Below are 25,563 nucleotides of genomic sequence, written 5' to 3' on the forward strand. Positions count from 1 at the left end.
ACCCATGAAGGTGTGAAACCAGTCCGCTTGCTTTGGCACACAAAATCCATGCAGTTTGCACACCAGGGACCTGCTTGGGGTAAAAATAAACAAGAAGTTAATTTAATGGGAAAACCACGGTTTCAAAGACGAAATAGCAAAGGAAGCAAACACATACAAGCTACGGGGACAATAAACATAAAGAAGCATATTCAGGATGTACCCTTTCAAATGAGAGAAAAATCCCTTTTCTAACACACCAATTGCCCTTGAACAGTTTCTCAGCATACTCCCTAATTGTAGGGGGGATCCAGGGTTCAAAGACAGCTTCCCACTTTGATGTTGTCCTCAGTTTCTGAATCGGTTTCACTTCAAACCCCTTCCCCTTTAAAAAGGGTTTTTAGGGGTTTTTTTCCCTTCAGTCACTGTAGAAATTCAAAGTGGGGAACCCACACCCCGCCTTTCTTAGTTTCCAGGACCGGGGGTTTCTTTTCAGTTTCAAGTTGTTTCAGTGTTTTCCCATTAACTCTAGCGGCCCATCATTTGTCCTTGCCTGGGTTATACAGTGGTAGGTGCTTAGGGCTCATCTCATCTGGTTGGGGAGGCCATTCCTGCCTGACTACTTACCGCCCTCCTGTGAGCGGGAGCTGAAAGCTGCAGCGCAAATTAGGAGCACAAAGAAATAAATTCATATATACACATAAATGCATAACAACGGTCTGTATGACTATCTCATCATGACCATCAAGTTCAGAACATGACAGGCTTTCATAAAAGACCTTATTCACATATTTGTAAAGCATAGTAACATTGTATACAGCTTATTCTTTGGGGTTCAAACCCCTGTTCTACCCTGGGGATGCCTGGACCCTGAGTGTCACACCATCACAGTGGGTATCTGACTGGATGTATTTGATGCTGTTCCCTTAAACATTGTACATTTTAAAGGCATGAAATCAGTCGTAATGGACAGCTACCCTCCATAATCTTAACCCTGAAAGATGCAAACAAGCATCTGGAAGTGAGCACAGTCAGCAAAGGGTGAAAAGATGAAAGGCACTTCTTTTGGAGACATGCTGCCGGAGATCCTTTTGGAAAGGTCTCCCTTTGACAGTGAAACATCAGAATGGCTGTATCTGAACTGGTGGGATATCTTGTGTCAAAGATCCGTCCTGGGATGCACTGAGCGTGCTTAGAGTTCTGCAGACACTATGGCACAGATTGAAAGCAAGCTACTGGGAAGCACACTTTTTTGTGCTCTTTTCTTTCTTTTTTTTTTAAGAGGGTAGGGACTTTCTCCTTTCATCTTTGCCCTGGTTTTGAAGTCTCTCTGTTGGGAGGCAGGTCTATTTTTAAAACTACTTTTGAAAAATTTTAAACCATAAAATAATGTAGTACCGTATACTGAAGTGCAGTAAAGTGCAATAATGTTATGGCTCTGTAATAAAGTAACGTTAAGGGCTGTATTTTCAAACTTTGCCACCTGAGTCGCAGACACAGAATACAGGATGGTCCTGAGCACCTTCCAGTTTCAGTGGAGTCTCCCACTGCTGTCAATGAGAGTTGAGGTTGCTCAGTGCTATTTAGGAGATACTCACATACGTGCGTCTGGTCCTGCAAAATATGTATGAAAGAGTCTTTGCCTGTGTAAAGGGGATAGTTATACTCGCAAGAACCTCGCAGACATGCAAATATATGTCGTGCACATGCAGATGTGTGCTATGTAGGCACAGCTGAGGAGTACACATTTTACAACTGCAGTTTAGGAATGAAGATTTCAAAATGTTGCCAGTTAAGGGTGTATTTCAAACAAGAGCAAGGTAAGGTAAAGTTAAGGACAACATGTCCAACTTATTGTATTGGTACAGAGGAGGAGGCACAAGGATGGAATTTTATCGTCAAATTGCAATGTTTTTCATCTGTGGCTTTTGACCAGCTCCTTTTAAGGTGCAGTTCAGGTTTGAAAATTACCAATCTAACCATGACACCTAGACGCACTCAACTCATTTCGTCCCTGTGTGTATTCAGTCCTATCTGCTAAACTTAACCACAAAAATCAGTTTGACCGTGATTCTCTCCTGATAGTCCTGCTGAATCAACACAACTAAGAGGGCAGGAACTGGATTCGTTTCCCTCTCATGCATCATCGACAGAATTGTTGACATAGTTCCAATCAGTTACAGCTGTCTAGCTAGTTAGCACAGGTGTACAAAGGGCATGATATGAAGATAGAGGAGATGCACAGATGTCGCATGTGCCATGTGGTATAATTTGGCCTGCAGGACCTTTTGTGATGGGTAAAGGATCCATCTTGATTCTCAGAGTGCTGGCTGAATTTGCAGAGCTGGCAGTTAGGGAAGAAAAAGCTTGACTTGTAAAAAGTGCATCTAAGATATGGAAACCATTGAGAGTCAAATAAGTTTAGAGTGCCACAGGGCCATTTATATGTTTGCTCTTCAATGCCGAGCCTCACTTCTAAAAGCAAAGGGAAGTTCACTCTGGCTTGCCAGTGGCATTTGTGGGCTGCATTACAGTGGCTAAGCCACAGCCCAGGAGAATGATAAGAAGATGATAATGGGCTTCTGACCAACAGGAGTCACTGAAGGGACCTTTTCGCTGACTCTTAATGTTCTGGTTGTCTATAACGGTACAAGCTACTGTCCTCCTTGTGCGTATCAATCCAAATAACACTTAGAGAGAGAAAGTTTCCTACTTTTAAAAAGTAGGAATTTTGATGAATGTGTTACAGTAATTTCTACCTTTTTCATTTTTAAAAAACATGAGTGTAAATATGGAGGCTCAATTGCTGGAGAATGATTTCCCCATCGTCCTCCCGCAAATTCAGTAAAAGGGAAGCAGTGTTTAAAATACTTTTCTTGCACCTTCATTGCCCCATTTTTAAATTGCAACACAATATTGCCATTGGAGGATATGTTTTCTTCCGATGACTTGCAACAGAACATCTGTGTTTAATCAGCGTCGTTTGTTTTTAAATATCATCATTGATCTTTTACTTCAGTGGAAGTCTCAACGGTGAGACGGGTCCTTTGGTCAACCATACTTATTAATGGCTCTATTGTTAACTTTTTTGATGCTTCAGATATGTATTCCCCACCTTCTCTCCAGCAGTCACCCTTTGCGGTTGAAGTCCTTTTCAATCTAACTAGTATAAAAGTCATCACTGAAATAGTAATTTGTAATAATTTTATTTTTTAACAGCACATTTTGAAGACGAGAAGCCTTCTCTCCATATCTGTTCCTCTGCATCCATTTTTCTCCCTACATCTTTTGCTCATTGCTTTACAAAAGGTGGTTCTTTTGTATAAATACTATTCAAAATTTTAAATAACTTAGCTCCAGCTCCCTTTTATACTCTCATCTGCAGCATTAAGGTTTTCCCTACTGAAAAGAATCTTTCATTAATGTTGCTTTATTTTTGCCTGTGCTGACTTATTCTTTGATTTTTAACTCGTGTGAAGATTCCAAGTCTTAGGAATTTTTATTTTATTTGGTCTCAAAATTGCGTACAGCCCTTCTTATAAGAAGTCACACAATGATCAAGTACCTGCTTTCCCCCAAACATCAACATTTCCTCCTACTAGTGAGAGACTTTAAAATTGTCATTTCATATATTGACAATTACTAATTATTTGTATTCAGGTAGCACCTGTGGACCGCAAGTGAGATTGAGGCCCCATTATGATGTGCACGGCATGTATGCGTAGTAAGAGAGAGGCCTTATCCCAAACAGCTTCCAATGTAAATCATAGAATAACAGAGTTGGAAGGGACTCTAGAGGCCATCCAGTCCAACCCCCTGCCCAGAGCAGGACCAATCCCAACTAAATCAAAATGGCCAAAGGGTGGGGAAAAGGACAGTATTATCTTCCTCATTTTGTTTTTGGGGAAAGAAGGCACAGAGGGTATGTCGACACAGTGTTTTTGGAGCGTACGGGAGCGTGCTTCCAGCCTGGGTCAACAGACTAAGGTAGCAGGGCTCACGCAAGTGCTCTAAAAAGAGCTGTGTGGTCACTGCTTTCAAGTTGAGGCTTGGGCTGGAGCTCAGACTGTGAAACCCACCCCTGGCCCTAGGTTTCAGAGCTTGAACTCCAGCCTGAGCTGTGACTTCAAAGCGCTGTCTAGACGCCTTCTGTTAGAGCGCACCAAGTCTGTCAACCCAGGCTGGGAGGCTGGCTTCTGCTCTCTCCAAAATGCATGTAGGCATAGCCAGAGAGGTTTTAGTGTCTCCCCCAATGACAGAGAGTCAGGAATGAACTCCATATCTCCTGTGACCGCAAGACTCTGCTTCCTGTCTTACTGGTGATAGATGAGATAGAAAATGATTCCGTTCCTTTGAGACAAAAGCTCCATCATTTTAGATTGACTTTAGCGGTAGGAGCCTTTGTAGCACTGTGCCCCATTCTGAGAGAGCTTGAGGGCAGGGTGGCCAGCGGGATGGGTGGGGCGGAGATGTTTTCTGTGGCACTCTCCTTTTACTTTGCCCCTGGATTTCTGCTCGGAATGTGGGCAGTCGGTAATGCAGCTCAGAGATTCAGTACCTTTGTCTGGGGTCCTTCTGTGGCTGCTGTTCTGCAGGCTTGGTGGGATCCAGCCTGTAGTAATGCAGCTCCTGCCACAGCCTTGCTGCAAGGGGTAAATGGGACAGCAGTAGAGTGTGAAGTTATCCCTTAGCCTAGCTCATATCTCATTGCAGAAGGGAATGCTGTTATTTTTCTGTACTGAGGAGCCCAAGGGCTGGGAGGCAACACAGCGTCAAAAAGCCACTGCTCCTAAGTCCCTTCCACCACAGACACTGTTTCAGATGGAATCTTCCCCTCCTCCTGTGTCTTCTTGCCAGTGAGAGGGGAAGAGATGGCCCTTAGTCACTTTGAATTGCTCTGATATTGTGAGATAATATAAATTAAAGTAAACTCGCGCGGGTCCTGTGTATCTCTCTCATCTGCTTCCATTTGAACATTCTTCTGTCGTAGTAATAGCACACAAGCCCTCAGTCCTTCCAGCTGTGGTTTAATTCCAATTTTTTCTATTGCCATTTCAAGGCATCTCCATTCAACCCTATCAAATGCTTTAATGGTGCTAAAACACAAAGGGTGAAATCCTGGCTCCACTGAAGTTAATGGGAGTTTTACCCTCACTTGAGTGGGCCCAGGATTTCACCCTAGAACTGTTGTTTGAATCAATCCTAATAGAGATTAGTAAGGCTCCCTAAATTATCTACAGGCTGTCTTCCTTACAAAAAGCATGTCTAACATATCTCTCACAAAGCCTATGGAAGTAAATGGAAAGACTTGGTGTATTTTCTTTCATAATCAAGAAAAAATAGCAATACCGTAGCCAGCCATTTATCCTTGTGGTTTAAAAACATTATAGGTCTATAGGCATCACATCATGAAAGATTTTCCCCACGTTTGAGGATGACCAGAATAATAGAGTCTGGAGCTGTCCATTAACTCTGGACATATCAAAGGAACAGGTCCTGTTTGATTTAAGTACCAGTCCTGTCAATTGATGGAGCCAAGCATCTCTTTTTAAAGATTTTATAAGACTCAGCTGGACATCTGTCGGGCATCCTTCATGTTATTCATCTTCAGACTTATCTCTTCAGACAAAATTGTCTGATTCTTGGTTATAACCGAACATTATAGGTTAGTGCTGCAGCTGGTGTGAGTCAGAATAGCTGCATTGGAGTCAAAGGAGCCAACTTATAGCAGACGAGCCTCACGGCTTTTGTAATCTAATCACAATAGGTGGTATTTCTTCAGACAGGTTATTAGAAAGGTATAGCTCCTTATAATTTACAGAGGCTTCACTGATTATGTTAGTTACAATATCCCCTACTTGGAGAGATGTTTCTTTGTACCCAATGAGCTTTTATTTTACGGCCTAATGATCGATTGCTTTTATTCCCCTTTTCATAACAAAATTGTTTGATATGTCTAAGGTATTTTTTTTCAATTAGGAGTGTATTGGGTCTGCGTTTAGCTTTAATTTAACTGATTATATACTCTCTGGATCATTTACGTTTATGCAGATGATCTAACTTTTTAATCTCTTCCTGCAATGCTTCCTTGGTTACTGTTTTACATTGTGTAATTGTGCATTTTTCTATCTAAGGCATGGATTTTAATTCCGGTTTGAAGTTTTCATTTGACATCTCTCTCCCTGGGAAGAAAACGTCAAGAAAATCTCTCAACTCTCGTAAGGTAAAAATTGTTAGTGAACCTTGAATGGGTTTTACATGGCAAGATCTGAAATCATATTTTTCCAGGGATTGATAGAATTTAGATTCAGGTTTTTTTGGGTGAGATGTTTTGCATCCTTTTTTACTCACACCCTGATTGACTTCAATGGGACTATTCATGCTTACAAGTTAAGTACATGCCCGAGAGTTTTCCTGGATTGGGGCCAAAAATCACGTTTCTTTATCGATTTCCTGTTTTAGGCCTGGTATAACAATGAGATCAATTAAGGAAATAATCCTTCCTTCAGGAATCTTCAATGCTTTGAAGACTAGAAACAAAACTCTAATGCCCCTCTCCTCGCAACTGTTTTAAGAGTTGGAAAAATTAATGTCATTTGGCTCTTTCTTTTTAATTCTGCAATCAGCTTTATTCAAGAAGGATGCATAAAGTATACCTGTCAAGGATTTGGGTTTTTAAATAATTTAACATCTGTAGGATTGAAGCCTGTTGCTTGTGTCCTTATCAGAAAGCTAATATTCTAAAGGGCGGGGGGGGGGGAAAGGATGGGGAACTAATGGAGTTTCTTGTTTTGCTTAATAGCAGAGATAATATTGAAATAAATGTTAGATATTTATTACCAGTATATAACACACTGTTGCAATTCTTAGTTCATTTGGCACTTGTAATTCTAGCTACTATGTAACTATTACTTTAATATGTAGTCTATTTATGTAGGTATCAATTTATCTGATTTTTCGTATACATTATAACTTATAGTTGCCTATGGCCTTTGCACATATATGGTACCTAATACATTTTGTACAATTGTATTACAATATCCTGATCATTTACCTGTATTTGTCTAAATTATTCATGAAATAGGAAATTCAAGATTAGTCACCACTAAGGCCCCAATTCAGCAAAGCACCTAAGCACGTGTCCAAGTCCCTTTAAAGTTCGGCACGTTCTTCAGTGCATAGGTTAATCAGGCCTTCACAGTGACTCTGAAATTCTCTCATAATGCCCTTACATATTTATTTGTAGACTATGAAATTGAGTATTATTATTTGTATTATCATAGAATCTAGGAGGCCCGGTCATGGGCCAGGAGCTTCTTGTGCTCAGCACTGTACAGACATGGAACCAAACAAACAACCCGATTCCCAAAAAGGAAGTAACCAATATTTTTAGACAGTAACCTAGCCAAGGAATTTCTGGGAGAAAGTTTGACAGCTCCTTACACAGTATGTCATTTTTAATTTTAGCTCTCCTATACTGCAAGGAAGTTCCGCTGTTCAGCATATCTCATCCTTATCCAGGAAATCTTCCCCAGAGGTTCTTGTGTTTATTTCAGAAACTGAGCTGATTGATATTAGCTCAAGCATATCCATCTCTTGCGCCCTCTCTAATACGTACCATTTCCATTCTAGATTGAAGTAATGCATGACTATCAAGAAAAAAGGAATTCCTTGCAGTCTTTTATTTCAGAAAGTGAAGACAACTTAGATACACTAAAAGGGTATGTTTTGTTTCATATATCGTCCTAGTAGAACCTGATGTAGACTATCTTGTGTTCAGAAGATCTGCTTAGTGCAAAATCAGAACCTCTGTTGGAAACATCACAAAAGGAGGAAGACTATAGTAATTATTAGGTGACTCTTATCCTCAAAATGCACTCTATATCAATGGAAAAGGAATTTTCAGTGCAACAATTCTCTTGGCTGGTGTGTAAAAAATCAAAACTCACCAATAAAGTGCATGTGCCAATGTAGCTTAAATAAATATGGGAAACGAGTGATTAAGAGGGGACTCGTGGAGCTCTTTGTAAAAGATTGTTTCATGGCAAGGGAGAGCAAAGGGAAGGTCTGTGAATAGAACACAAGTGCAGGTTTTCACATCTGAGCAAAACACTTGAACAAATGTCCTGAAAGAGAAGCCCAGTATCCTTAACAATTTGATCTTTCTGTTAGATCCACCATCAAAGCTAAAACTTCCCAGTTTGGCTTTGTTGCAGGGGTACGACCTAGAATGAGACAGACAAGCAGTCTCGAGTTTGCTGCTGTAGGAACAACGAACCTCCACTAATATGACGTGTCTGTCCACTCAAGCAGCTGAGCCGAGATGGCCCCGGAATGCTGAGGACATTGTTAAATTTCTCTCTCCCTGTATGATCTGGCACATGTTCGGGATGGAGGCTGGGCCATGGCTTGAACATGTTTTTATTCTTTCTTTATCTTTCCGCACCTCAGGTGTACAGTGTTTTCCACCAGTTTTCACCATTTAGTTTGGTCATGAGCTGGTTTATTCAGGCTTCTGTGTGTCCTGTTCATAGAGTTGGCTTCCAATTTTTCTTTTATTGCCCATATGAAAATGATTAGGGAAAGTCAGTTTATATATACTACGTAAGTGTGCATCAAGCTGACAGGCTCCTGAGGCTGGTAGCACAACTTGGAAGAGTCCTAGGGAATAGGCAAGAGTTTAAAGTTACTAAGATATACCGAGCTGCTCTTTGGATGTGAGCACAGCCTTGGTGCTTTTAAAGAATTTGAAGGAGCTGTTCACATGGAAAAGCGTTGTCCTTTCATTTCATGTCCAAAGCATTTTTGAGGCTGACAGCATCCATCCGGTTGAATGAGTCTAGAGAAGACATACATAGATTAGCAGTCACTGTAGCACCTTCCAAGGGTCCACCTCAGAGCTAGTCTACACTACTCCATGCCACTGTAGCGTGTCTGGTGAAGACGCGCTATGCCAATGGGAGAGCGATCTCCCATCAACATAATTACTCCACTTCAGTGAGAGGTGGAAGTTATGTTGGCAGGAGAGTGTCTCCTGTTGACTTAGCACTGGTATGGATGATGCCTAGGTCGATGTAACTTGCATCGCTCAGGGTGGTGGCTTTTTTACACTTCTGAGCAACATTAGTTAATTAATTTAAGTGGTAGAGTAGACAAGCCCTCCATGTTGTCTTCTGTAAACCTTTGCTATTCACCATGTTCTGAATGCAGTCTTTTGAGATTGCACTATGTTTGCCTCACTTGGAGAGAGATCCTTTTGGCAGCAGTGTAAGAAATGAGTCGTCTTAGACAAAACTCTTCCAGATAGAAGCTATGAAGTATCGGCTTGCCTCTTAGATTTGCAAATCTAATTTTAAAAAAAATCTGCTATAAACTACATTCCAGAAAAGTTAGTTCTTTAATTCAGATTTTGGGTTCTTCTTAGAGGAGAACAAATTCTTGAAGGCAAAATGGTGAATGACATCTAAAGCTTCTGAACTGGTAAATAATTATGGAAATGTCCAAAAGTCATCATTTTTGTAGCACCTCTTTATTAGAAATCCATCAATCAAAATTTGGAATTTTAGAGAGGTGGAAGTTTTACTCTTCAGGAAAACATGAGGCTAAGATTTTGTTGGTGCTCAGAAGAACTGGGAACATGCAGCATTTAGAGAAACATGGGGAGAGCCTAAGAAGCTCAAAATCCTTTTTTCAAGGCTAAAACATGGTGCTATTTTTTTAAGCTTAGATAAACCATGTCTGAATTTTAAAATAGTAATTCCCCTCAAAACACAGTTCCTAAAATGATCCTTTAGTGAAATTTGTTAAGAACAGCCAATTATTTGATGTGTAGTGAGGAGAAAGAGGAGTTTTAATGTAGTAATCTGTTTGGGTGTTACACTTTATTGATAGAAAATGAACATATTAAAATTAGTGGTTTGTTACACAACCAAGTTGGTGTTTACAGTAAAATACAGGCATGCAGGGAGTTAAATGGTCACTCTGAATTCACCAAGTGTAAATAAAATGCACATAAAGAGCAAAGGGTCCAAACAAAACCCTTAATTCTGCATTTAAGGTGCATATGGCCCTCTGATCTGAGATGGATTTCATCTGTTACACATTTACCTGCCCCTAATTGTTACAGTGTGGCTAATTTCAGGCATATTTACCATGAAATCGAAATGCAGTGGCTCAACCCTGCAAACATAGATGGAGCATTTCTGATTGTGGTGTTGTTTTTTTTTTTTTTATTATTATTTCAGCCATGTCATAAATGAGCTAATAGAAACAGAGAGAGTGTACGTAGAGGAACTGTCCACTGTTCTGATGGTGAGTTACTTAAAATTCCTCCTTACTGCTCTCTGATGTGTTTTCTGAAAGGCATCTGCCAATCTGGCAAATTAAACAAAAATGTGATTTGGTAAATTTCTACTTTGCTGGCACATCCCAGGTGATCTGGAGTTTTTCTCCTATCATTTTGATTCAGATGATTCTTTTGATTCAGATAGTATGTGCACAATCTTTTAATCTATAATTTGGGGGGAACCTTCTGTTCACAAACATATGTCTTGGTAACTAATTTCATCAATGGTTGGAGAGGAAATATACAGAATAAGCTGCAATTTGATCATATGCACAAATACATGAATGTGTCTGTATGTGTATATCATATAATATACTGGCTTGATTGAAATCCTCTCTCTCCCCCATCCCCATGCTTTTCAGAAAAATCAATTTCTTTCCAAGACGTGGCATTTTATATAGCAAGGCTTGGTAATGGTGATTAAAACTGAAATGATGATTGATTTCCATTTAGTTGACTCAAGATTTATGTTCCTGTTGTATCTTAAAGTCAGTAGTAAATTCATATTTTAGGTAAGATATGCCAGCATTACTAATAAGCAATTGTGCAAAAGACGCACATTTCAAAGCTGATGTAGGTGAAATTATATATAATTGCATTCATTATTCCTAACTGGTTGACTAGATCCATTATACGGGCACATTTTGTCATCCGTTGTGTGTAGCATGCATTGAATTCTGTGGAAGCCTCATGTATCTGCATCCGTAGTTAGAAGCTGTCCCTGAGACTGGCTACTTGTTATCTTTTTCACAAAAAAGATATATATATATCTGGATATTATGGATATTATATATCCAGCTCGGAGACAAAAACAGGGACTGTCCAAAGTCCTGGCTCTGCCCATTCCCTGTTCATTTTTCCTGAGCAGTTTATTCTTTTGTGTTAGGTCTCTTTCCAGGGATTACACAATTGATAAATATTTTTTGCAGTGGTGTTCTAATGTGACCTTAAGGTAGAGTGCTACACTTTAATTTACTAATAAAATATAACAATTTACAGTCCAATAATATCCATTGTGCCACTGCCAGGTTACTTAGTGCAGATTCCCTTTTGGAAAATGCCGTTGATTTCAAGGGGCAGATGCTGAAGCAGAGCCGGGAAAAAAACCTTAGGCAGCAGGAATCAAGGAGAAAAGGGATCTGGTGTTCTGAGAGTGTATTGTTGAACAGCAAAAAATGCCCATTGATTTTGTTATTTGATATCTAGCAGTCTTTTGCTTTGTTACAAATTTCCCACCGCATCAGACCTTGTGAGAGTATCTTTAATTGTTCTCCACTTAACAAGTTGTCAGCTATGTCTTGCAGTCATAACAGCAGATGTGTAACCAAGACAAATATTCCTCCAGGACCTCTCCCTCAGTTATACTGTAGAGAGAAGCCAATGGCAGTTTGTCTTATCAAAATACAGCACGTCTCCGAAGTAAATGGTGTTTTAATGGGTGTGTATGTGGGTACTTTCCTTATCCTATTGAATATCTAAAAGTTTCAGAAATCAACTGTTACATTATGTGTAAACACAGACCGAGGCATGCATGTGTATATGTAGACGAGAGGACAACGTGGATCCTTAACAATAGAGCAATTTTCTTCCGTGCGAGGGCTCTGAATTCCATTCCCAGACTTTGGCCTGGTCTCCTTGCCCTGTCACACACAGGGAATGATGCTGAGCACAAGCATCACATTCAACCCTAGGTGCAGGAACATCTCATGTTGCTCTGTAGTTACTTCCTCGTGCTGTCTGATGAAACAACAGTGTCATGTGAAGCCCTCCTCATCAGACAAATGTCACTAATACTCAACCTCTGAAAGCAAGGAGAATTCAAAGAAAAAAATAGGGGAAATCAAGAAGATGTGGGGACTAAAAAAAGAAATGAAAGGAAAGTAGCATTTTGTAACCACGTACGTTTTAGTCATGTAACTTTCCATCTAGTCTTTAATATGGCAATAAACCAGGCTTATACAGGCCTAATCATGAATACCTGCTGTGTTCTACAGGGTTACAGGGCTGAAATGGAAAATCCAGCAATGGTCATTCTCATGCCGCCTGCCCTGAGAAACAGAGAGGATGTTCTCTTTGGGAATATGCCAGAGATATATGACTTCCATAACAAGTAGGTAACTAGCTGTATATTCCCTTTCTTCATGAGTTCCCCTTAAAAATGGACTGCTCAGCTGCTGTTGTATTCCCAGTCACATCGTGTCTCTCCCTTAACCTCTTTCAGAATTTTCCTACACAATCTGGAAAGCTGTGTTGGAGCACCAGAGCGAGTGGGGTTTTGTTTCCTGGAAAGGGTAAGTGAATCAATTGTCTTATTTAGAACAGACTATGTAAGCCCCATTTCCCCCCGATACTTAGCATTCCTCAACTTGATGCTTCCTATATGAAATAGCAACCCCTGGACACTGTGTTTATGGGAGAGAGACAAGGTAGGTGAAGTAATAGCTTTTACTTAGCCAACGTCTGTTGGTGGAAGGTACAAACTTTTGAGCTACACAGAGCTCTTCTTTAGGTCCGGGGAGCAAGCAGAGCATCTGAGCTAAAAATGTATCTTGCCCACATGTCCAGCAACATACAGGGAAAAGCAGCAGGCATGGCAATAGGCCTATCTACCGTGTAAGAATCTCCTAATTTTAGGGGGTGACTCTCATTTCCCATCTACTTGTGTTTTTTTTTAAATATATATTCTCCCAATTTGCAAGTGAAATAGAAGCTAAGAAGGGCATTTGGTGCTCGCCTTATTCTGCCTTACAGTTGTCTTAAGTAAGAAGTACTAGAGTGCATGTATTTTAAAATTGATTTATTTATTCTCCTTGCAGCGAGAAGATTTTCAGATGTATGAGAAATATTGTCAGAACAAACCCCGGTCGGAATCTCTGTGGAGGCAGTGTTCAGAAAGCACCTTCTTTCAGGTATGCTAATTATTCATGTGCAAAGCATACTTTAGCCTAGGTGAATTATTTTTGCAAAATGCAACATTCATGTCCTCAACATTGCAACCTTATTCTCCATTCTATCCATGTGGGAAATCCTCATTAATATCCACCGCAGTTACTTGAACATATGGAGCGTAGAAGAGTAAATTATTGTGCATCCTATTCATAGAGTTCACGGCTGGATGGAACAATTGTCATCATACAGTCTGACCTGTGTAACGCAGGCCAGAGAACTTCACTACAGTAATTCCTGTTTGAACTAGAGCATATCTTTAAAAAATCCAGTTCTGATTGAAAACTTGCCAATGATGGAGAATCCTGCACAATCCTTGGTAACTTGTCTCAATGGTTGATTACCATCACTGTTAAAAAATTGTGCCTTATTTCCTGTCCAAATTTGGCTGGTTTCAACTTTCAACCATTGGATCTTGTTATACATTTGTCTGCATGTTTACTTTATGCTATTTCTTTGTTACAGGAATGCCAAAGAAAATTAGAACACAGACTTGGGCTGGATTCCTATTTGCTCAAGCCAGTACAACGTTTGACAAAATACCAGTTGCTTTTGAAGGTATTCATATGTGTGTTCTTTTTTTTTTTTTTAAAGCTTAAGGAACTGAGGGGAGGTCTAGACTAATGGATATTCACTAGCCATCACCAGGAATGCTTAGGCCTTAAATCTGGGACATTGCTGACGGCTGTTGGAGAGTTTTAAATTCTCTTTTATGTCTGGCGTATGCTGAGGGCAACACTCAAAGCACTGTACTACTGAAGTCTGAGAATGTCTTGTTATTACTGCACCCCTTAGCAACTTATTCGGCAACAGAATTGCAGATTTGTATGCTGTTCTCTTCACTTACGTGGCTGGTGATTTACTGGATCCTTCTTAAAATTCCAGCCATCATTAAGCCCTCATGCAGTGCACAGTTGTGATGTCTGAAGAAGACCTGACCATTTGAATAAAGGGGGAGGAGTTGCTTAGGGTTTTTTCACCTTAGAAATATCAGGAATATCAAGTCTTGCCTTCCCTATTTTTGTTGGATGACCTAGAAGTGTAGATTGGGATCTTTTTCAGCCCTGAGTTGAATAGACATAAATACAGAATTTTTATTAAAGCAAGCCTTTTGCCCAAGTATTTTTTACTAAATAATGTTAAAATTGACTACTCCTTTTAATGAATCGGGTTTCGCATCCTTGATATCTCCTAGTTCTCCAGCTTTCCCAGGTAGACAAGACCTGACTTTCTAAATCAGAAACAAGGAAGAAGAACCCCAAATACCTGAATTTAACTGTCAGGCATTCTTTACACAGTGTGAACAAAGCCACCAACCCAATATCTCCCTCTTCCCAGCCCCTTAACCTTTACCTTTAAACCTGTGATAGGCTCATGTCTGAATATGGCTTAACCTTGGCTTCAAAATGGAGAAATTCTATGGGGAGGGAAAATTCCATATTGGAGGAGGAAACAAGTATTTGTAGCAAGCTATTTTTAGGAGGGAAAAGGTTGTTTGAATCTTCCCAGTGATATGGAATGAAAGAATCCTGCAGGAAATGGAACTATGAGTAGATATGATGATCAAAAGAGCATGATAAATGCAATTTACCACATTGGCATGTCTACTTTTTCTTAGGTATTTCTATGGCAGCCATCACCATACTATCTGAGTGCCTCACAGACTTTAGTGTATTTGTTTAGTGTATTTGTTCAACACTCCTGTGACACAGGGAAAGGCCGTGGTCCCTATTTTACAGATGGGGAACCAAGGCACAGAGACACTAAGTGACTTGTCCATAGTCACACGGGAAGTCTGTGGAAGAGTGGGCCAATGAACCCAAGTCTCCCAAGTGCCAAGCTAGCACTTTAACCACTGGATTATCCTTCCTCTCAGGTGGGGGGATGTACATACAAAGTTATAACCGAGAGAGAGAAAGAGATCAGCTATATAATGTAACTTTGTATGTGTATATATTACGGATAATACAATTTTTAAACACTGACACCTTGGTTACTCACTTATTGCCTCTGTCCATTGTTAAGGGTTTTCATCTGTAGTTACCTGGGGTCTCCCGCTGTTAGGGTAGTCTTCTGTTTGGTATCTTATTTTAGTCCCTGTTCTCTGACTCTCTTTTCCTAGAATATTATTCTCTGATGTGTGAAACCTACAGCCTGTCTCGGTTGCATGTCCTTTATCTATCACAGCATCAATATCTTCAAAGAACTCTGGGAGGTTAGTTGAATATGACCTCCCGGAACCAACACTGACTGTCTTTAATGAAGCCGAGAAAAAAGCTGTGTGTGAATGTGGTGCTTATGTGACACGTTTTCCACACAACAGTGAATGTATTTTAAAATGTTCCATTTTCCCCCAAGATACAAAATAAAAGAGACACTGCTTTCTGAACGATTGCGATTTCATAGGCAATGGAGAAAATGTGTTACATTCTCGTGAAAACATATAGTCTTTGCTTTCTTATTACAGGAATTGCTAAAATACAGCACAAGCTGTGATGGAGTTAAAGAATTGCAAGAAGCTTTGGTTGCAATGTTGGATTTACTAAAATCAGTCAATGACTCTATGCATCAGATTTCAATAACAGGATATGATGTAAGTACATCTGGGTAATGAAAGACCTTTTACTCCAAAGTTCTGGGCATCTCAGTGGGAATGGATAGAGTCCAAAAAGATAGGGAATAAATAGTCTAAAATGAATCAATATGATGTTAAAAAGTATAATAGACAAGACAGTTACAAAATGAATAGGATGAGAAAACACTTCTGGGTGTCGATCTTTCCTCTAATCCCATTAGTTGGGTAAACGCTTCCCTTTTTTGTTTGCATGCAAAGGGCATGTTGCAGGTGCAGTCCCAGAGCAAAGCCACTTCATGGCACAATCTCCATTTCCCTACTGGTTCACCCAATAACTCACCCACTGTCAGGGCTTTTTCATAAAATTTCCCTCTTGGGGTCTAATTTATTAAATCCTCTTGAAACACCGTTCCTTTAGACCCTTTGAAGCTCAAAACCGTGTCCTTCCTGAGGCTTTGGGTTGTGATATCTTATTCCCGCTAAGCAGGGAATCTGTGCTGGTCCCACTCCAGACCCTACTGTCTCCAGAAAGTCCTTCTCCTTGGGTCTTTCCTAGGTACAAATTGGGTTCAAATTACTTCTCCCCCCTCCCGCCCCCATGAACTTGGAACAGGGTATTCACAGCCCTCTTTCCTGGGCTGTGCATCACTCCTGATAAGTTTCTACAGCTTCCCAGTTCTTCCCCCTGTGGACGTCTTCCCCTTGGAACAGGATAACTACAGCCCTCCTTCCTTGGTCTGTGCATCGCTTCTGACAACTGGCCCCCATTTCCAGCTTGGTCTGCTGATCCTGCCAGAGAGACCTCTGGCTTTGGGACAGGGTTGGCTGGCCCTGGGCCACACCTGCCCTTAAAGGGGACAGACCACCCTGTTAAGGGCATGTTTTAAATTTTTAACTGGTGATTATTTATTTGCTGTGTTATTACCAGGGGGACTTGAGTGAACTTGGAAAAGTATTGATGCAAGGATCGTTCAGTGTTTGGGCAGGACACCGAAAAGGCCCTACAAAAATGAAGGAGCTTGCCAGGTTCAAACCAATGCAGAGGCACCTCTTCCTGTATGAGAAAGCCCTGGTATTTTGTAAGAAGAGAGAGGAGCATGGAGATGCGTATGATAAAACCTCTTCATACAGTTTTAAGCATTTTTTGAAAGTAAGGAAAACCTGGTAACGATGGGAAATTGCATTTTATGTAATAAACAGGTAGCTTTCAGAATTGGGAAAGTATTATTTATCCAATAGATAAGGTAACGCTCTCAGCTATTAATATTCATGATGTACAGAGTGTTACTGCTAGCCTAATGAAAGAATCTTTTCTGATTTTAAAAAGCCATGAAGTCCCTTGTTCTCCAAGCACAGAATGGGCAACACGCCAAATTAGAATCATAGGCAAGTCTTTCGTTTCAAAGATCAGATGACACTTTGTCAATGAAATTTTGCCCTGGGCAAGCCATGCATGAGGGACAGAGATGTGTTTTTGGGAAACATGAGTCTGCTTCTTCCATTGAGCATCAGGGAAATTGTAGTTCAGCCATGTGATCCTGCTGAATTAAAGCTCTGTCTGAAAGCCAACGGGGATAATGAGGCATCGTCCCAAGCTTCTCAATCACTGCCAAGGCTTTGAGGCCTCCTGGTAAGACCAGTCCCTGCTGGGGCAACAAGACAGCAAGGCCATGCCTTCTCTGTTCTTAGGCCAGAGCAGGTCACCCTGCTCTTGCACCCTCTGATTCCTGGAGATGTCTGAGCAACGGCTGCTAATCACCCGACTTCCCAATTGTCTGTGTAGTCAGGAAGGTAAGTAGATGACCCCTCTTCCTCTCTCGCTACCCTCCCTCCTTTGGCAAGGATTTGCCGCTACTAAAAAGGTAAGTTTCAATAGGAAATAGCATAGAACAGAACTCAAGCGATGTAAACAGCTATCCCAGGGCACCTACAGACCCTGCTATCAGCAAAGGTCGGAGAAACCCCAATCTATCATTCTCCTGTTTCCTGCCTTTCTTAGGGCCCATTGTGCTCCAGCTTCCACTGTGCCCACAAGTGCTAACCATTATCAGCGAAAATGCTATCGCTCTCCCATTATACTGTAAAGCACCCACCCCTTTAAGATGGACCCTTTCCATGGGCCTCCCAGTGCATTCCATGTGGTAAGCTCCTGAAGGCAGGGGCCATGTTCTCCTCTGGCCAGCATAGTGCCCAGCCTCTAGTGAATAATAATAATAATAATAATTAATAATATGTGCGTATTTTAGAGCCGAACAAATCTGTATTTAGAGGATAAGCCTCCATGTATGGAACTCCCACTGACTTGGATGGGCTTGGAGAGTTAGGCCCTCACTCTATTCAGAATGTCTTTTAAATATGTTATGCTCTCTCAAGTCTGTTCAGCTCATAGGCACAATAGCAATTGCAGTTGGAGACCAATAAGCACCGGGCCATTTATTTCAGTATTTGTTTGTTTTTCCAAACTTCATCATTTTGTTTCTTGAGAGCTTCTCTTTCCTTGTAGGAAAAGTACCTCAGTGCTTTTACAGATTCCAGAGTGGCTGCTTGGGGAATCCTTGTTCAGAGGAGAAAATCCAGGGTTCAGCCAGTATTTAACATTTGTCCGGGTCTGCTTCGCTTTCCAGCTGCTCATGCTGCAGAGCTGAGTGATTTATGATAAAAGAATTATTTTCTTTTCTGTATTGGTGGCATGAGGGGCAGAAATGAGTTTCTGGAGCCCTGGATTTGTTTGATTAGTGATAGTATTGAATCATTTTTTTGCTCAGGAAGAATGTTTTTCAGAGACGTATAGTTCAGGAAATCTGTTTAGTAGAATCTGTGGAACTGAGAAATCTATCAGAATAACTTCATTTGAGAGCTGTATATCTGTAAGACTTGGGATAATACTTTTAATGACTGCAGATACAGTACTTTTCTGAGAAGAGTTGGTTTAAGACTATTACAGTAAATTAGAATCATAGACTATCAGGGCTGGAAGGGACCTCAGGAGGTCATCTAGTCCAACCCCCTGCTCAAAGCAAGACCAATCCCCAACTAAATCATCCCAGCCAGGGCTTTGTCAAGCCTGACCTTAAAAATATCTAAGAAAGGAGATTCCACCACCTCCCTAGGTAACGCATTCCAGTGTTTCACCACCCTCCTAGAGAAAAAGTTTTCCTAATATCCAACCTAAACCTCCCTCACTGCAACTTGCTCCCACTTACTCCTGGCTACTTTATTCCTGAGTCAGTATATAATCTTCTAGACCATCACTTGTGACATGAGTCCATTAATTAAAAAAAAAAAGAGAGAGAGAGAGAGAAAAATTAAAAAAACAACCTTGCAAATCCCTATGCCAAACATGCGTAAATAATAGAAATTGAATCATTTGGGAAAAAAATTCTCAGCTCTTGTATTTTTTAATTTAAAAAAAAATGGAGCTAGATCTGGCTTTTTGCAGCATTATGGCACTGTACAACGTGGGCCAAAACTTTCCAGAATGGGTTTCTATTGATCTCTGTGAGAGTACTAACTCCTGTGCAGCAGGTTTTAGTGTGCACGTTTCTTGAGCATGGGTATTTTTATATACACACAATTGTAGGAGAGCAAATGGAGGCTGGGTTGAGGCACCTTTGAAAACTTGATCCTGTTCTTCAGTGCAGGCATGCAGAATTTTGTAAAATAGCAATTTGCAGGTCCAGTTTGGCACTGAACCAGTGGAATATGTATCCGTGAACAAGTCTTGTCTTATCTAATGTCTCTTTTCTGGGTCAAACAGCCTGCCCCCTGCCCCCTATCAGCCCTCGCCCACTTCCCGTCCCCTGCCTGCCCCTGCTCTTTGTCCCCTGACCGCCCCCTAACTGCCCCCCTGGCACCCCACCCTCTATCCAACCCCCCCTTCTCCCTGTCCCCTGACTGCCCCGACCCCTATCCACACCTCTGCCCCTTGACAGGCAACCCAGGACTCCCATGCCTATCCAACCTCCCCTGTTCCCCATCCCCTGACCGCCCCCCGGCCCAGAACCTCCGCCCCATCCAACCGCCCCCTGCTCCATGTCCCCTGACTGCCCCGTGGGACCCCCTGCCCCTTATCCAACCCTGCTCCCTGCCCCTTTACTATGCTGCTCAGAACACCAGGACTGGCAGTCGCACCGCCCAACCGGACCCAGCCACACCGCCACCACACAGTCTAGAGCACCGGGGCAGGCCGGCGGCTCTCGCAGCCGCGCTGCCCGGCAGGAGCTCGCAGCCCCACTGCCCAGAGCACTCCCCAGCAGGGAGCTCAAGAGCCGGGCAGGATGGTCCCGCAGGCCATAGTTTGCTCACCTCTAATCTAATTATTAGCTATCAATTCCTAGCACCTTGTGCTGTAAAAGCGATCAAGAAGCATATTAATGCACATACTTTAGAGGAATAAGCCTGGTATTAAAATATTGCTTAGTATCCGTTGCTGGTGAGGCAGTAATCTGGTGGTATGTTTAAGAGGTAGGGTAAAGGCTTCCTTGGCAGCTAGACCTCTCTAGGATTTTAATCCTAGTTGAGTCAGTGGCTCTGTTTGTCTTTGTACAAGTCACATGATCTCTTTGTGCCTTGGTCCCCTCCAGCCAAATTGTCAAAAATGGTTTTGGTTTTGGGTGCCCAGCTTTCGGTCTGATTTTCAGAGTTGCTGAGCTCTCCCAGCTGCCCAAGGTAGCTCAAGTTGTACATCCCTCTTCCTCTCAGAAATGTTGGCCTTTAGCGGTAGACCTGGGTGAAAAGCAGAACTGCCCTGACACGTGGATGCTGTGTCTGAAATGAGGAGAGTGTTGGGGTTGTTTCTTAAACCTTCTCCTCAGCGGGAAGTTGATGCACAAAATGTGGAGAAGGCCTGAGACTCAGGCCTGTGATCCCTCTTCTAAATCACTCCCACTGATCCATGAATGTTATGGAAAGTCCCCAGAGGGGCACTGCTAGCTCCAAGAAACCTTCTATAGATGTTACAAATGGTTAAACAAAACGCCCAGTGTGAACAACTGTAGATAACCACTTTCAGTCACCACTGAAGATAAGCATTTTTGGTGAGCTTTGTTAATTTGCGGGTGTGGGGGGGATCTAGGGGATTGTTTAAGATGAACACAACATGAAGACATTTGGTTTTCAGATTAGAGTAAAAGTACATGTGATTCTTTTTAAACAGATGAATGCTGTTGGAATCACTGAAAACGTGAAGGGGGATCATCGAAAATTTGAGATCTGGTACAGCGGACGAGAGGAGGTGTATGTTGTGCAGGTGTGTGATTTTTAAAATGCATGTTTGCTTTTATATCCTCATAGTGCTGTTTAAACTGGTGGACATTCAGCTGAGAATTGCCTGTCTCCTTGCGAACCAGGAACTCTGGCTGGCAAATGTGTGTGGACCGTTTCTGTTCAAATCCCTCGCTGCTCTATTAGCCTGAGAATGATCCAGTAGATTAATAGAATAGGTTCTTACGTTGCCTTTGTTTAGTGGCATCTGCAGTGGGCTGTGCTTAAGATTAAGAACATAAACTGCATAGTATAATGTTAAGAAAATCCCCTGTGCTAAAGGAATATTGGTGAAACTGTACCTTAAATCAATAAACATGGATACTAGCATTGGTCTGAAACAGGCCTGGCAGCCCTGAGAGCCCTGGTTCCTGAGCTCCTTAGTATCTTCCCAGACAGGCTGTCTTGGATCCAAGGCTCCCAGGGAGTGTGTTCCATTTGGGAACCATTCCTGCTTCGGAACCTTTCACTGCGTCCAAAATGTAATATTGCAGATTTTTGCGGGGGTGGTGGGGATTTTCGTCCTGATTCAAATTTTTTTGCAGAACTAGAAGTCAGTTTCCCACCCACCTTTAATCGATACCCCTTCCAAAACACACGGTCGCACTGAAATGTCATTGCAAGACGTGACACAGCTTTCTTCCAAACTTTTTTTATTTGTATTTGAAGAGAATTTTATTAACTCTCTGGGTGAAATCCTGACTCCATTGAAATCAATGGCAAAACTCCCAATGATTTCATAGGATTTCAACCTATATTTGTGGCTGTATATCTATGGGTGTGTAGGTCGAGTAGTGGAGACAATATATGCAGATTGTTGTCTGATCACAACAAGCTTGTATTTTGAAATGTGTATGGTGTTGCCTTAGAATTCTGAACCAGCTCTGTTGTTCAGTTGAAATGTGGTAGCTGTTTATTCATAAGCAGGTTTTGCCTTTGGGTGTTTTGGAAAAAGAGTTAATGAGACATGCCCATGTACTTTTGACTGCATCCCTTGTATTGTGATGAGCTCTACATGATTTCCATTTACAGTACAACCTTTGCTATCTGAATGTAATGGAGAACTTTAAATAATTTTGGGGACTCAGGAACATTTTAAATATAATTAATAGTCATCAGAGGCTATAATCTTGCTTTGGATAATAGGGATTTTTGGATAATTACAGTTTAGATAACTGAGGCTCACCTCAATTTTATAACGGAGGATTCATAAAAGCCCCCAAATTTCAAATATTTCTCCTCTTTCAGGCCCCAACAGTAGATGTGAAGATGGCATGGTTAAGTGAAATGAGAAAAATTTTGTTCAAGCAGCAGGAGCTTATAAAAGGTACATTTCCTGATGGTGTTCACTACAGCAGAACCTTTCTGATGCTCACATTGCTAATCTGCCAGCCCAGTCCTTCTCACCAGAGAAATAGCATGTCTCCTATTACTGATCCTTCTTTACTTTTAAGAAAAATGTTAAAGTGCATATACAAGGATAACAGGCAGTATTATTATAAGTAAAGGCAAATTGCCCTTGTGGAAAATAAATCAGAATGATCCTTTTTTGATGGGAGCATCTTGATATATTAAAATTTCTTATTTGTTCTCTTAGGCCCTTATTCAGCAAGGTACTTCAGCACCTGCCTCATTTTAGGTACATGAGTAATCTGGACTTTAGTGGACTACTTGCATGTGTGCAGTTGGGATGCCTGCTAACAGACCAGGCTGAATCAAAGACTAACTCTCTCCAATTTGCAAAAGTTGGTAATCCAACTAATCTGCAGTTCGTAGTGCAAATTCATGAGGCTCTACTTTGCCTTTAAAAAAAAAAAAAGAGCACTGATGTGTGCAAAGAAGTCTGATGTTTGGAGTAACACTTCAACTGTTTTGAGTGGGTGATGACTGAGTGATTTAACAAACCACGTTAAACTAACAGAGTATTTGCAACCTACTCACAGTTGAGAAGAAACCATACGGTTTGTTTACAGACCAGATCCAACTTTCCCCTCAGCTGAGTGATGGGTAAGTCAGATGAGCTCTACAGATTTGGAAGAAAAAAATAAAATCATTTGCTATGTTCACTATTTAAAATACATATGCAAATCCAGAGCCTTTTGGGCACTCTCTGGGTGAGCTCTTTGCCCCCACTCTGGCCCCCTCATGCCATGCAAAAGGGCTGGAAAAGTGGAGAGGGGCCCTAAAAGCCCCATATCCAGCTGGAGAGGATTGCACTGGGGCAGCACTGTGGAAAACTGCCGTAAGGCTGTCTCTTGAGGACCTCCTTGCAAGCCCTGGCATAGGAACGCAGCTGGTGGCAGGAGGGGCGTGCTGGGGATGAAGCTCCTGCATGCAGTGCTGCGGTGGTTCCGGGCAGTGCTGAAGAAGCTGCCATAGCTTAGAAAGGCCCCCAGAGTGGCTTAAAGCCAACCCACCTCCCCATCCCCTGAGCTGTGAATTCTGTGCTGTGCTTCTTAGAGGCGCAGCATAGCATCTCACCCTCTGCTGAAAACAGCCACAGGAAGTCCATATTGATTGGTGCCCAGAACTCCCATAGAAAATAGCAACTCTGAGTTTTGCATGCAGAAGGACATTTCCGATAATCTCAGCAGGTAGGGTGTAGTCAGAAGAAATCTACCGCTAAGGTGGTGCTTGTGCTTTGAGAAGCAATTGCTTTAGCTGTGTTTGTTCTCTGCCCCTTCCCCCCCCACACACATTGAGACTATATGCCACTAGAGTCACTGATGTATTCAAAAGCACCTTGTAGTACCTGCTTAGATCCTTGGCTTGCCAAACTGAACAGACTTCACCAATATTTGAAATTGAAAACAATGACACATTTCTTTTAAATACGTTTCAGAAAGCAGCATAGAGCCTCCATAAGCTCCGAAGAAAATGATTCTGAACGCACCAGTCCTGTAATGTTGGATCGTATCAGCTCATCGCCACAGAACAAGCCAAAGCAAAGTATGTACAAGTTTGCAAGATCTTTCTGCATGCATAATATTACACTTCAATGTGTTCTATTCCAAACCAACAGCCGAAAAATATATCCGTTATTTGAACTAAGGCCCTAAGTAACATATTTTCTTGCAGATTGGTCGAGAATGTCACAATCTGTGGAAATCTGTGAAGGGCTTGAGGACTGGTCCAGCAACAATTACCTTTCTAATTGCTCAGACACAGAAGAAGAAGATGGGAGCCAGTTGGTTAGTGATGCATAAAAAAATGCTTTATTTCAAGGGCACTAAATAGTGTGTCTGGGGATATCTACTATAAGACTTCTCTTTTTGTTAAAATCTGTATTTGCTTATGCCTTCTGTGTACTGGTGTATGCCATTGTTGTTGGATGACCCCAGGATATTAGGGAGACAAGCTGGGTGAGGTCATATCTTTTATCTGTTGGTGACCTGGAGAAGAGCTCTGTGTAAACTCGAAAGCTTGTCTCTCTCTCACCAACAGAAGCTGGTCTAATAAAAGATACTACCTCACTGACCTTGTCTCTTTGTATATTGGATAAATTTTGGTTACGCTAGCTCTTGAAAATGCCCCCTAAATGTTACATGTGAATATGAACCCTAAGTGGGATGTGGCAAACAAGAAAAAGGATTTCTGGGGAAAATGGACACGGTTGCACAAAGTGCTAAAGAATGAAGTGTCATAATTGGAGCTGACCTTAATGGGCACTGGGGAGAGACAGTAAATGCTTCCAAATGTACCATAGCAGCCATGGATTTGGACACAAGAACAAGGAAGGGGAAACTGTCTTTCAGTACACCCAGACGTGATTTGGGAGTCATTTATACACTCTTTCCTAGGAAGGAAGAACATTTGATTACCTACAAGAGTGAAAGGCTGAGGGTGCAGATAGGTTACTTCCTGGTAAGCCAAACTGAGCTGAAGAACATCAAAAACCTGTCAGGTTATCTCAAGGGAAAACATTGCAACTCAGCATAGACTTGCTGGTTCTTGACTCTGGAACCATATACATGAGAAGAAAATAGTCCAAAGCAGTACAGAAAACCAGTGCTGGAAGCTTAACAAAGTTAGCAAGGGGTTTAAAATGAAAGTGTTGGGAAAGATCTCTTTAGAAGGGTTAAGAGAAAATATGAATCAATGGCAGAATCATATTGCAAGCAAAACTCGAGAATGGTGAAACAAAAGCGAGAGTCTTTTTCTCCAGTTAGATCTGGTGGTGGAATGAGAAAGTTTGAGAGGGCATCAAGGAGAAAAAAGTGTTTAAACTTTGTCAAGCAATGCTCCAACAGCAGGATTTTCAAGAGTATAAAATGAAGAAAGAGGTGGCAGCCACTGGGGCTAGGGCTGAGGAGGGCTTATATGTCCATCTTGAAACAAAGCAGGGTGAGAGGGAAATATACAGACTGGCAATAAGAGAAGGAAAGATATTGGTAAGATCAAAAAGAAAAGGAGTACTTGTGGCACCTTAGAGACTAACCAATTTATTTGAGCATGA

At 41.5% G+C, this 25,563-nt stretch overlaps 1 protein-coding gene across 3 annotated transcripts in view; it reads left to right on the plus strand.

The window, feature by feature from the left end:
* The window catches only part of MCF2 (MCF.2 cell line derived transforming sequence), a 97,074-nt gene that overhangs the window by 55,975 nt on the left and 15,536 nt on the right, over positions 1-25,563 (plus strand). For all 3 annotated transcript variants that reach the window (XM_048863781.2, XM_075132564.1, XM_048863780.2), the window contains 14 exons: positions 6,114-6,202; positions 7,612-7,700; positions 10,224-10,290; positions 12,319-12,434; positions 12,546-12,615; positions 13,141-13,233; positions 13,736-13,828; positions 15,738-15,863; positions 16,774-16,995; positions 21,001-21,093; positions 22,356-22,434; positions 23,051-23,114; positions 23,950-24,056; positions 24,186-24,298. In XM_048863781.2, coding sequence (XP_048719738.1) covers positions 6,114-6,202; positions 7,612-7,700; positions 10,224-10,290; positions 12,319-12,434; positions 12,546-12,615; positions 13,141-13,233; positions 13,736-13,828; positions 15,738-15,863; positions 16,774-16,995; positions 21,001-21,093; positions 22,356-22,434; positions 23,051-23,114; positions 23,950-24,056; positions 24,186-24,298 — 1,421 coding nt within the window. The remainder of the gene's footprint in view (positions 1-6,113; positions 6,203-7,611; positions 7,701-10,223; positions 10,291-12,318; positions 12,435-12,545; positions 12,616-13,140; positions 13,234-13,735; positions 13,829-15,737; positions 15,864-16,773; positions 16,996-21,000; positions 21,094-22,355; positions 22,435-23,050; positions 23,115-23,949; positions 24,057-24,185; positions 24,299-25,563) is intronic.

Source organism: Caretta caretta, chromosome 9 (assembly GCF_965140235.1).
Source record: "Caretta caretta isolate rCarCar2 chromosome 9, rCarCar1.hap1, whole genome shotgun sequence".
Classification (NCBI taxonomy): domain Eukaryota; kingdom Metazoa; phylum Chordata; order Testudines; family Cheloniidae; genus Caretta; species Caretta caretta.